Source organism: Choloepus didactylus, chromosome 14 (genome assembly GCF_015220235.1).
Source record: "Choloepus didactylus isolate mChoDid1 chromosome 14, mChoDid1.pri, whole genome shotgun sequence".
NCBI classification, from domain to species: Eukaryota; Metazoa; Chordata; class Mammalia; order Pilosa; family Megalonychidae; genus Choloepus; species Choloepus didactylus.
This window is the reverse complement of record NC_051320.1, coordinates 80,933,104-80,946,315: the sequence shown is the minus strand read 5'-3', so window position 1 is coordinate 80,946,315 and position 13,212 is coordinate 80,933,104. Positions and strand designations below refer to the sequence as shown.

Here is a 13,212-nt window from a genome sequence, read left to right as displayed (position 1 = left end):
AAACTATGACTGTGGTCCCTTATTTGGTGTATCATTTAAAGTCCAATGTAGGTATTAATTTAATTTAACTATTTTTCCCCTCTTGCACAGCCAAGTGAACTGATGCCCAAGCTGAAAGAGTTGGGGGCTACCATGGATGGATTCCATCGCTCTTTTGAATACATACAGGACTATGTCAACATTTATGGTCTGAAAATTTGGCAGGAAGAAGTATCTCGTATTATAAATTACAATGTGGAGCAAGAGTGTAATAACTTCTTAAGAACAAAGGTAGCTAAATAGATTAAAAATAAAATTCCTGACTGTATAATAATTTCAAATATAACCTCAAAACCTTAGAAATAACAAGAAAGTATAGTTAAATGGTTACTAAAAATCAGTAAGTGTAGATAGTCACCAGTGCCTTCCAAACCTTCAGGAGCTGTGGCTAATGTAGAAAAGTTGGCCTAGCACCTGACCTTTGGGAGCTTACTTTCCTACAGACAAAGCAGATGTAATCAAATGGCTATAGAATAAAGCTGTTTACTGTCATTTATAACCCAAGTGATCAGGAGTTCAGAAGACACAAGACTTCTTCAATTGGGCTTGATTGGGGAAGCTTCTTAAGGAGGTAGCACCCAAACTGGGCCTTAGAGAGTTTCTGTTTTGGGTGAAGATTAAAAAAGGGAGGTGGCTGAAACTACCAAACTCCAACCCAGTAGTCTGGACTCCTGAAGACAATTATATAATAATGTAGATTACAAGGGGTGACAGTGTGATTGTGAAGACCCTGTGGATCACACCCCCTTTATCTAGTGTATGGATGAGTAGAAAAATGGGGATAAAAACTAAAGGACAAATGGGGTGGGATGGGGGGATGATTTGGGTGTTCTTTTTTCACTTTTATTTTTTATTCTTGTTCTGGTTCTTTCTGATGTAAGGAAAATGTTCAGAGATAGATTGTGGTGATGAACGCATAACTATGTTATCATACTGTGGACAGTGGATTGTATACCATGGATGATTGTATGGTGTATGAATGTATTTCAATAAAACTGAATTTAATTAAAAAAAAAAAAAGTTTAAATTTAAAAAAAAAAGGTCGGGGGGAGGTGGCAGGGCCAAAGTATGCTGGGAAAACACAAACCTTTGTTAGGGATTGGCAGACACTGCTGGCTGGAAAAGAAAACAGTCATAGAAATGAAAATCGAAGAGGCTAGATTAGCACCAAATTCTCAAGTGCCAAGGCTTAGAAGTTTGATTTTAGTCACCAGTTAACAAGAAGCCGCTCTGCAAAAAGGAACTGATGTGCTACAGGTGGCATTTTAGAAAGATGAAGTCTCTTCCAGCTTGTGATATTTTAAATTTTTATGTTACGCTCATATACGTCCACTCATGAGACAAAAAGTCAAATTCCTTTATCTCTTTCACTTCTCTTCAGTCACTTCACTTTTTCACAAATGTTTCTTTATAAATGTTACATGTGGATTCCTGGGAGGCTATTAATGCAGTTGTAAAAGTTTCCTCTTTGTAAACAAGCAGCGTTTATTGTCCCTCTTCATGCAATATGATCTTTGTAAATTTTTGTGAAGAAGGGCAGTTGTTACCTCATCAAAGATGTATTAAATGTTTATGGTTTTGTTTTCTAGATTCAAGACTGGCAAAGTATGTACCAGTCCACTCACATTCCAATACCAAAGTTCACCCCTGTGGACGAGTCCGTGACATTTATTGGTCGGCTCTGCAGAGAAATCCTGCGGATCACAGACCCAAAGTAGGTGCATTTGAATCCACCTGGGCTTGAACACCATGGGTTGTCGAAGTCTCTAATATGTGTTGCCAGTACTCAGATTACATCCCTTCCAGTGGGTTTATTCACATTCACTTTTTCTGAGGCTGCATGTTTTTCCCCAGTGTGACTGAGGAAACCCCAGTCCAGAGATACATAGATTGAAACAAGTTGAAGATCTACTTAGCCACCTTTCAGTCTGGGCTGCTCTTGCTTTCCAACTAACATTCTACTCTCTTGGCCCTGTGGCCTCCCCAGTACATTGAAACTTTTTTATTACAGATTGGTCGCTTGTACCTGTGTGACTATTGCACACTTCCCCATAGCAGCAATTGGATTTTGCCCTTGTTAGCGCAGGTCCTGATCTCTTAAGATTACCTCCTTGTTTCATAGCCCAAAACAAGCACTTTTGGATATTCAGAACATTTCTTGATAACTTACCTTATGCACTGTCTTAGCACATTATATACGTACATTCATTAACTCATTTCAACAATCTTAGGAGATAAGGACCATTATTTTCATCTGAAAGTTGAAGTAATTCGGGCACAGAAAAGTTATGTTACTTGCCCAAGATCACGCAGTTAATAAATGATATACCCAGAATATGCATCAGGCCCTTCTGTCTCTCCAGTGCTCTGCCGTTCAAGGGCAGATGGCATGGCTCTGACTTACAGTGAATCATGGTTTACATACCGTTTGCATAGATTGTAAATTCAGCAGGAACTCGGCAGAAATCTCAGATAATCAAAACTGCCTTTGAAACTATTTTAGGTGGGCACGGTGTTAGAGACTGACATGCTGCTGCCTCTCAGTAAGCCTGAAGAGCCAGTTATTCCTCCTTTTTCTTCAGCTGAGCCTCAGATGAAACAGTTGGTCCTAAGGCCAGCTAAGGGAGGAACCGGTTCATGCCTTCTATTTCATGTTTACTCCTGGACATATGCTTATGAGTGGAATGGTGGTGGAATTATCCAGGGAAAAATGATTTCTCTTCCTTCTTACTCTGGCTATACATGCACGGTTGAATTTGTGTAAATTAAATGCTCTTATGATTTGGCTTATTTTTTCCACCTTCTAATCCAACGTTGTTTTGTCTCTTAAATCTATTCAACTTTACAAACTATGTCTAAACTTCTTCTCCAAACCCACAAAAGTAAGGAGTTTTGCCTCCGTAACTCACGGACCAAAAAGAGTGAATGACCCAAAAATTTCTGTAGCTCTTTGTCCTTGATATCCATGGGTTTATCACTGAAGCCTTTTTAGAAAACTATTCACCTAGTGCCACATTGAGATTTGCATTGATTCAGCATGGTTAGAATTTCTACGACATATACTGATTTCAGCCTCTCAAGCAACGTATTCAAAGGACCAGCAATGGGTGACACAAAAAGGACACTTTGAAGCCTGAAATTAGGAGCTGTATGATTATCTGGAAATCAGCTTGTTTTGTTCTTGTCATTTCCTTCCAAATTTAACCTCCGTAGCTCCTGGAGCTCCTTTAGCTCCCTCCCAAGCCTCATTCCAGTAAAGTTATGTGGTAGGTTTTTTTTGTTTTTTATTTTTACAATTTAGGATATATTTTTACAATTTAGGGTATATCATCTGTGGAGTTTGTTGAAAATGCAGAAGCTGGGGCTCCATCCCAGACCTACAGAATCAGACTCTCAGTGATGGGATCTGAGCATCTGTACTTGTAACAAGCTCTATCAGTGATTCTGAGGCCTCCCCCCATGGGAAAACTCCACAGTGGCTGCCTTAGTTTCCTCATCTATAAAATGAGGATAAAATGGCTCACGCTTTGAAGAGCTATTATGAGTCTGGAATGAGATAACACATAGAGCAGTCTTAGCCCAGTACCTGACACATAATAAGTGCTCAGTAAATGTAGTTGTTCATTATCATCATCATTGTACTCCTGAGTCTAAAAGGAATAGTTGAGAGGTGACCAGAGGATGGTGTCTACAAGAACAGATTAAAGAATTGACAGGAAGAGAATATTGCTGTGTTGTCATAGTCTCAAATGTTAGGGTGCAAGGATTCTAGGTCTCTTACAATAATGGAAATGACCCCAAGGCTTGGTTTGTACTCAGTCACTAGAAATGAGCATGTGGAGAGACAACTGGATTCTAAAGCCTTCCAGCCTGACAACCAAACCTAAATTTGTCCTCTCAACATGACTCAACAGCCCAACTCTTTGGAAATAAATCCTTCAAACATACATAGCATGGAGTAGGAAAAAGTAGTTTAACTGAATTGTAACTCACTGGTCATCACTGGACAGTCACTGTGAAGATAAAATGGGTGTGGAAATACAAAAGCCAGAAAACATGGAGCATGTAAATGGTATTCTTCATGTTTGATTCCCCGAGTCCTGTTGTGTCCCATATCTCTTTAGGATGAATTCTGAGCTGCTTTGGGTTTTTTTGTTTATCTTGGTTTTGTTTTAGAATGACATGTCACATTGACCAACTGAACACTTGGTATGATATGAAAACTCATCAAGAAGTGACCAGCAGTCGCCTCTTCTCGGAAATCCAGACCACCTTGGGGACTTTCGGTCTGAATGGGTTAGACAGGCTCCTGTGCTTTATGATTGTCAAAGAGTTACAGGTGAGCCTTTTGGCTTTCATGCATGTTTCCTGCTACCCCAGGAAGACATAAGAGTAGGTCTTGCTGGGCAATGTAAACTCATTTAACTTTTCTTTCATGTTTTCTTATATTGACATCCAGACATATATGATTCCTATTAGGTAGATAAGAACTGAGAATGAAATAAAATTTCTTTGACCAGTGTAGTGTTTTTATGGGTAAGTTGTTTTTTCTTTCTTTTTTTTTTTTTTTTTTTGAGTTTTATCTTTGGAAGATAAGTTTTTTACCTTAGGATGTTTCAAATAGAAACCTAAAGTTGCTGCTTTCCTCTCTTCCTGTTCACAGGCCTGTGTGATTTAGGCACAGTCTCTGTCCTTTGTAGCATTTTAATTTCTTTATATTTTATTCATGATGTTTGGTTCCTTGATCATTCCTTCTTGTTTTTAGAATTTCCTCAGTATGTTTCAGAAAATTATCCTGAGAGACAGAACTGTTCAGGATACTTTAAAAACCCTGATGAATGCTGTCAGCCCCCTAAAAAGTATTGTAGGTAAGTGTCTTGAAGCTAGCCCAAGGTAGAGATAATTGTAGCCTTTCTGAATTTACTAAATAGGAAATTATATCTTAACCTTTCAGCAAATTCGAATAAAATTTATTTTTCCGCCATTGCGAAAACACAGAAGATTTGGACAGCTTATCTCGAGGCTATCATGAAGGTATGTCATGGGGCAGAGGGGACCAACTTATGAGTGTGATAATCAACACCATTATAATTTTCAAATTATTATTTTCTTGTAACTGTTGCCTGAAGAAGGCTACTCTTCTCTCTTTGGTCATTAAAACAAAACTAGCAAACTAACGCTTCAGTTTATCATCATTTCAGAACTCATTTGTTTCTTTATCTTCATTTCTGGGCCCTTTTTAACTTTGGCCTTTGCTTTCCTTTGGCCTGTTGTTTTTCTTTTGCACAAGAAAACTATCCCTTTTTTAAATGCCTTTTGACAAGAGTTGCTTCCACACAAGGAAGTAAAAAATTTCCTCTCTTAGTAACACTCGATCCTTACATGGCAGTTTCATTTAGTGAACTGTTGTGTCCTCTTACAGACCTACTCTGCTCTAAGTCGCTGTTAGAACAGTACATTTGTTTCTCACCCCTTGTGTGTCTGAATAGATGGTAGCAAGCCAGGTTCTTTGCGGTCATAATTATCTTTATGGTATAAACAGAACAGAGAGTCTGGCAATGAGTAAGAAGAGAAGTGAAGAGATTAATTTGCTGGGTGGAAATCCATCTCATTTTAGAATCTGGTCATCTACCTTTTGGCTTCCACATGGCAGTGGCTCCCAGAGGCCCTCTGTGGTCTACTCCTGTGTGCCCTTCTCTTCTCATTGATGATCTGAGATATTCAATGAGCTTCTATTGAACATGTGTTATGTCCAAAGCATTGCCAGTTGCTATGAGAGATGGTTGGATACTGCCTGTATCCTCAGTAGCCTGCAGAATAGGCAGAATAAGCTTATCATCACCAGGTCCTTGGCCTCTCCAGGAGCTTATTAGGGGTGTAGTGAGTGAGCACTAAGAAGAGAAAGTATTTATCACCAAGATTCAGTATGCATTAAATGAGAATAAGTTATATAAACAAACTTTATTTCTGTTTTCATTTCTAAATTGATATTTTCAAAGTAATCCTTGACATAGAGTATTCTAAACACAGTACTTAAAATTGAACACAGGACTATGTAGATCAGATACAAGGTTTAAGGGACATCTTTGAGTGACATGAGAGAACCTACTATCTTCTTGGCTTTGCTGTATTCTAATTTTTAAGTAATTTATTTTTCTATAAATAAAAAGCTTTGTTATTTATATATAGCATTTTTAAGTTGTATTTTATTTTCTTCATCTAAGTAGAGTAATAGTCCAATCAGTATAGTGGTCGAAAGTAACACATTTGAGGTCATATAACACTTTCTAACTGTTGTAAGCTGCATTTATCTAAATTTGAGCTCTTTTGTACTCTTAGAGAAGGTCAGTCTCTTTTTTCAAAATTTTTGCTGTCCCCAACAATAACCCAGCAGTGTGTTCATTTCCACCTTATTGCTCTTGATATTATCAAACAGCTTTCCTTTCTATCCTCCCTTTCCCCTCTTGCCAATTTTTTGGGGGTACCTTTCCTAGAGTAGAAAAGAAACTAGCTGGTGCAAAAAGTTATACTATATCATTGACTTTACGATGCTGACAAGTTTGGGGGAGCAAACTGTACTGTCTCAAGCCTGACCCAAAAATAGCTTCTATCCTACAATTGTTGTTGTAGATATTGCCTAATATTCTTTATGCTCATCACTACTTTGAAATTATAGACCCACCATGTTAGTATGCCTCTAGAATGCAAATTTGTTTTTTTAATGGTTCAGTAATTGTACTTTATTATCATTGGTTTCTGTTGTTATTCTGTTCGTTTTATTTTGTGCATTTAAAAGTGTAATTCTGTTATGGAGCCATAAGCTTCACCAGATTTTCTAAGGGCTTCAAGACATTTAAAAAAAAAAAAAAAAAAAAAGGAAAGAAAAGGTTAGGAAACCTTAAGTTGAGGGGTGATTAATTATTGTTACAGGTGCTGTCTTAGATTTTATGTAATTCTTTATTTGTTTATTTTTTTATTAGAGCAGTTGTATGTTCACAGAAACATCACACAGGATGTACAGAGTTCCCAATACCCCCATCATTTACACAGTTTTTGCCTTTGTTACAATTCATGAAACAATATTACTATAATTATGTTATTAACTTTTGCACATGGTTTACATTGTGTTGTACAGTTTTGTGAGTTTTTATATGTGTGATAAATTTATACAACCTAAAATTTCCCTTGTTTTCCCCTTTTGGAATATACAATTCCTTGGTGTTAATTACATATGCAAAGTTGTGCCTGCATCCCCATCATCCTTACCAAAACTTTTCCATAACCCCAAACAGAAACTCCATACCAATTACACATTAACTTTGCATTTGCCTCCCCAACTTGGCCCTTGGTAATCTGTATTCTAATTTCTGACTATGAATTTACTTATTCTAATTATTTCGTACCAATGAGATCATACAGTATTTGTCCCTTTGTTGTCTGGCTTATTTCACTCAACATGGAGTCTTCTAGATTCATTCATGTTGTTGCATGCATCAGAACTTCATTCCTTTTTATGGCCAAATAATTTCCACTTGGATGTATATACCACATTTTGTTTATCCATTCATCTGTTTATGGACACTTGGGTTGCTTCCAGTTTTTGGCAATTGTGAATAATGCCACTATGAACATCAGTGTGCAACTGTCTGTTTGAGTTCCTGCTTTCAGTTCTTCTGGGTGTAAACCTATAAGAGGTATTGCCAGGTTATATGTTAATTCTATACTTAACTTTCTGAGGAATTGCCACACTGTTTTCCACAGTGGCTGCACCATTGTACTTTCCCACCAACAATGTACTAGTGTTCCTGTTTCTCAACATCTCCCACATTTGTTTTTTTCCATTTTTTAAATAGCTTTCTAGTGGGTATGAGATGATATCTCATTGTGATTTTGATTTGCATTTCCCTAATGGCTAATGACTTTGAGCATCTTTTCAGGTGCTTATTGGCCTTTTGTATGTCTTCTTTAGAGAAATGACTGTTCAAATCTTTTTCCCAATTTTTGTTTGGGCTATGTCTTTTTGCTGTTGAAATGTAGAAATTCTTTATAAATTCTGGATATTAAACCTTTATCAGACATAGTTTTCCAGATATTTTTCTCCCATTCTGTAGGTTGTCTTTTTACTTGATAAAGTCCTTTGATGCACGGAAGTTTTTAATTTTGTTGAAGTCACATCTACTTTTTCTTTTGTTGCTTATGCTTTTAGTGTAAAGTCTAAGAAACCACCTCTTAACACAAAGTCCTGAAGATGTTTCCCTGTTTTCTTTTATGAGCTTTATGGTTTTAGTTGTTATTTTTATGTCTTCGACCTATTTTGAATCAATTTTTGTGTATGGTATGAGATTGAGGTCTGATGTAATTCTTATTAAGAATTCTTGTGGGATTCTTTTACAATCCAGATTATTAAAATAATCTGCAATCCTGAGTGATGTGGATAGATGTATATTCACCAAATTTTAGAATCCTAGTGTGAAAAGGCACTCTTTGGAGTTCAGAAAGCACTAATACAAGGAAGTAAGGCTTCTCATACCAGCTTCCAAGCCTGGAGAGCTTACTGCAGAACATTGTAAAAATTAACTTCAAAAAGTTTACTTAAATACATGGCTGAATAAACATTATTGGATCACTTTGTGAAGTATTTGACTTTGGGAGTAATTTGAGAATTGCCTACAGGCGTCTATCCAGACACTCTTTGAAAGGTCTCTTGAGCTCTATCAGCGATATTGCTGGTCTTTGTGAGTGATGGAGCCAGTCTAGGAAACCCTTAAATTTTTCTGTAGATTTGTTGTGATCCTTCTATTGTAAAAATTGTCATCTTGATGTTTGCCTCCTTACTGTCACTTTAAATGCTTATGTTTACTAGCTATTCTTTCTCTTACTTATTCATAGGTTGGGCAGATGCAGATTCTGAGACAACAGATTGCCAACGAATTAAATTACTCTTGTCGGTTTGACTCCAAACACCTGGCAGCAGCTCTGGAGAATCTCAATAAGTAAGTAGCAGTGTTTGAAACAGCCAACTATGAACCTGGATTGTTCATTATCAACTAGCACCTCAGTTTCTTCAAATAACACTCTTTTAAGTCCTTTCGGGTAAAAAGGTAGACTCAGAATTGCTAGGCTTCCTTTCTGTGGGTAATCAAATCCATCTTTGAATGCCTCTTTCCTCATTATTGTCCCTTGGTCTCTTTTTTTTTTTTTTTTTTTGATGGATTCACTTATTCATCCAGCATATATTAATCACACAATGAATGATGTGATAGGTGCTTTTACAGATTTATTGCCAAAATCTTCAATTGACTTTCTACAGCACTGAGTCACTAATTATCCAGAAGGCAGTCAAAAGTGTGTCAGTTACCAGGAGTGGTGATGGGTGCACATCCTGGAGGGCAGTCATGTCCTCACCAGCAGCCTTCTCTCATTCTGAGCCTTATATTTAAAAATAAATAATCCGTACTTCTAGGTCACTAAGTCAATGCTTTTGACAAACCAGGGTATTGAAAATTTTTTTCAGTCCATAAAAGTTTGAATCGTGAAAGCATTTGATTTGGGTTAACTATAAAAGTTCTTTCCCACTTACAACCAACAACAGGCATGGAAATTGATAATTAGATAATTAGAAGGAGAAAGCCCTCATTTTACAGATGAGGAGACTGAGGTCCTGGAAGAGGACATCACCAGCCTGGATTCACTCCTGTATAAATTCAGTCCCTCCAATATTTATCACTCCTTTTTCTTTTCTTCGTTTAGGGCTATCCTAGCAGATATTGAAGCCCACTATCAGGACCCTTCACTTCCTTACCCCAAAGAAGATAACACTCTCTTGTATGAAATCACAGCCTATCTGGAGGCAGCTGGCATTCACAACCCACTGAACAAGGTTAGTCATTGAAGTATATAATGACGCACTGGGAGACAGTGTGGTGCCAATGGTGATTTGGCCCAGGGAACAGATCCCTGAACTAAAATCTTGGCAAAATCTGGGTTCATGTCCCAGTGCCTTCATTCTACCAAGTTCCCGCCCTTTTTGAGCTCCATTTTCCCTTGTGTAATATGAGAGTGATCAGACCTGTGACTCGGGGCTGTGCAGGATTCAAGAGAAATGTTTGTCAAAGCCTTTTAGAAAGTGGAAAGTGCTGTATCACTGGAAAAGAATAGTTTTGGGTTTCCCTGGGGTTTGAAATTGAACTGCCACTAAGTGGTAGCCTTGATCCTTGTTGTACAAAGATACTTCCTTCATGGCTGACACTAATCACAATCATAATATGGGTCTACAAACTCTTTTCTGCTCACCTGGTCTCCAAAATCCATATGTGTTGCTGCAGAAATATTGATGACTTTGATTATAGGGTGTTACCCTAGATCCTACATTACCTTTCTAAAATCTGTAACATTTCAAATTCTGAAATTCATGTGATCCCGTGGGTTTTAGATAAAGAGATTGTGAACCTGAATAACAACTAACTTATTTGAGTACCTACTACATGCCAACAATCTCACAACTCGATGAAATACGCCCTAATTATGTGGAAACCAAGGCTCAGAGAGGTTAATAACTTGCTGAAGGCTCCACACTAGGAAGCAGTAGAGCCAGGCTTCTGACCCAGAGCCTGTGCCCTAACCAGAATGCTTCCCTGCTGCCATGGAGTCCAGGGCCAGCTGGGATGACGGAAACGGCTGTGCGCCCTGTCTTACTGACCCAGAGGGAGACTGCTCTGTGACATCGCCTAGGAGAAAGCAAGTGGCAAAGGATACAAGCTTGCTTTCCACTTTCATACTACCACTCCCTGCTACATGTATCTTTTCCTTCTCTCGCTCTAGCTCTCCCTCCTCCTCCCTTTCTCTGTCCTTCCCTCCTTTCTTTGCTTCTTTTTCCCCTCCCTCCCTCCTTTTGTCCTTCCCTCCAGCTTTGCCTTGTTCTTTATTTCATTTTCCCTACCCATTCTTGCTCCTCTGCCTTTTTTTCTTTTCCCCTTGTTAATGACATTAAAGGGATTCAGGGGAAAAATATCTGCTATCTCTAAGCATACTCCCCTTCCCATAAAGGGCTAATTGTTATATAGGTATTTATGTTTGGAGGTCAGTAGTGTTAAATAAAATCTGGAGTCACAAATTAATGGAATCATCTAGTCTTAGGTTGCCCTAAGAGCAAATTGAAATAAAATTGAATTTTTACATTTGAAAATGAGTTCTGTGGTATTCTGCAATATGAAGAAATCATCAACTTTTCTTGCCTTTCTCTTCCCAGATATACATAACAACAAAGCGCTTACCCTATTTCCCAATTGTCAACTTTCTATTTTTGATTGCCCAGTTGCCAAAACTTCAGTACAACAAAAACCTAGGTACTGTATGATATTTATTCTTTGCAATAAGTAACAACAATAAAGTAATATGTAACCTAATAGCTCTTTGTATAGAAAGCTATGTCAAATTCGAGATCTTTCCCTAGGTCAATGCATGTTTATAAAATACGCATTTTTGTGCCTCTGAAATGTGATGCCCCTTCATGAAATGGAGACAGCAGGTTTAATATCAACCAAATATAGTCCACCTTTAATTTCCAAGGGTTGAATATGTGGAAACTTTATTTCTCCTCGTTTCTTCTGTGATGTTTAGGCGGCTGATTGTGGTGTGAAAGAAACATTAAGTTCTCTTCTTTTAACAGGCATTATGTGCCTTTATGTATCTGGAGCTATGGTATGAAGAGCAACAATACATTTAAGAAGATAAAACTAATACCTAGGTATTTAATTCTTCAAGCTGTGTATGATTGCCCGCCAAAAATATTTGTTAGAAACAATGGATCCCAAAGTGTTCGATATAAATTTGTCCTGCCCAGAAATATAATTTTTTCTGTCATTGGTCAGTTTATCTAGAACATTTAAAAAATTACCTTCTTAATAGATTCCCAAGTACTTCCTTTGTCTTCAAACTTGGCAGCCAGCTAAGTAAAAAATTTTAAATCCACTATGGAATTGATTTTACTTTAACCAAATTATTTAACCAAATTATTTTTTTAACCAGATTCCTAAATGAATTTCCTCTTTGAAGTATTTCCCTTCCTATTTCATAAGCTTTTTCAGGGTAAGGATGTGGAATCTCATGTTTTTAATTTTTTCATTCAAAAATATTATGGTTTCCAGACACTGCTCCCATGACAATACCTGTTACCATTGCATGTTACCATGGAGAGCATAGTGGGCACCCAGTACATACTTGCCATAGGAAGGCAGGAACAAGCACGTGTTAGAATTCTGACTTTACCACCTATTATATACTATGTGACTTTGGCCAGGTCATCAATCTCTACACCTGAGATTTAAATCAGATTTTTAAAATGCCTACTAAGAACCTAACACAGAAACTGGTTGTACCATTTTACATTCTCAACAGCAAATACTGGTAAAGATAGTCCATACTAGTGCTTGGTGATGTCAGTCTTTAATTTTAGCCATTCTGATGGGTGTGTAATGGTATCTCATTGTAGTTTTCTTTTGCCTTTCCCTGATGACTAACAATGCTGAGCACACATTCATGTGCTTATTGGCCATTCCTTCTGTCTGTCTTGGTGAAGTGTCCATTTTTTCATTTTTAAATTGTTCATTTTTAAATTGGATTGTTTGCTTTATCACCACAGCAAAAGTTTTTAATTTTGATGATACCCAATTCATTTATTTTTTCTTTATAATGAGTGTTTTCTGTTCCCTGTCTAAAAAACCTTTGCCTGTCTCAAGGTCACAAAGATATTCTGTGTTTCAGTGTTAGCTTTTACATTGAGGTTTCTGGTCTATGGTCCATCTCAAATTACTTTTTGCATGTGATGTAAGGAAGAAGTTGAGGTTCATTTTTAACTCTCTAAGGATATCCAGTTGTTCCAGCACCAGTTTGAAAAAGGTTTATCTTTTCCCATTGAAATATTTTGTTATATTTGTGGAAAGTCAGTTGACCATATAAAGGTGGAACTATTTTTGGACTTTCTATGCCAATACTGTTTTGATTACTGTAACTCTATAGTAAGTCTTGAAATCAGGCAACATACATCAGTTTTGTCTTTTCCTTTTCAACATTGTGTTGACCATTCCTCATCCTTTACATTTTAATATACATTTTAGAATCAGCTTATCAATTTCTACAAAATAACCTGCTGAGGTTCTGACTGAGATGGCATTG

General features: G+C 37.3%; 1 protein-coding gene across 3 annotated transcripts in view; it reads left to right on the top strand.

Moving 5' to 3' along the window:
• WASHC5 (WASH complex subunit 5) overlaps positions 1 to 13,212 on the top strand; it is a 62,934-nt gene that overhangs the window by 39,592 nt on the left and 10,130 nt on the right. For all 3 annotated transcript variants that reach the window (XM_037802441.1, XM_037802440.1, XM_037802442.1), the window contains 8 exons: positions 91 to 270; positions 1,629 to 1,753; positions 4,216 to 4,378; positions 4,805 to 4,907; positions 4,994 to 5,073; positions 8,929 to 9,032; positions 9,790 to 9,919; positions 11,288 to 11,384. In XM_037802441.1, coding sequence (XP_037658369.1) covers positions 91 to 270; positions 1,629 to 1,753; positions 4,216 to 4,378; positions 4,805 to 4,907; positions 4,994 to 5,073; positions 8,929 to 9,032; positions 9,790 to 9,919; positions 11,288 to 11,384 — 982 coding nt within the window. The remainder of the gene's footprint in view (positions 1 to 90; positions 271 to 1,628; positions 1,754 to 4,215; positions 4,379 to 4,804; positions 4,908 to 4,993; positions 5,074 to 8,928; positions 9,033 to 9,789; positions 9,920 to 11,287; positions 11,385 to 13,212) is intronic.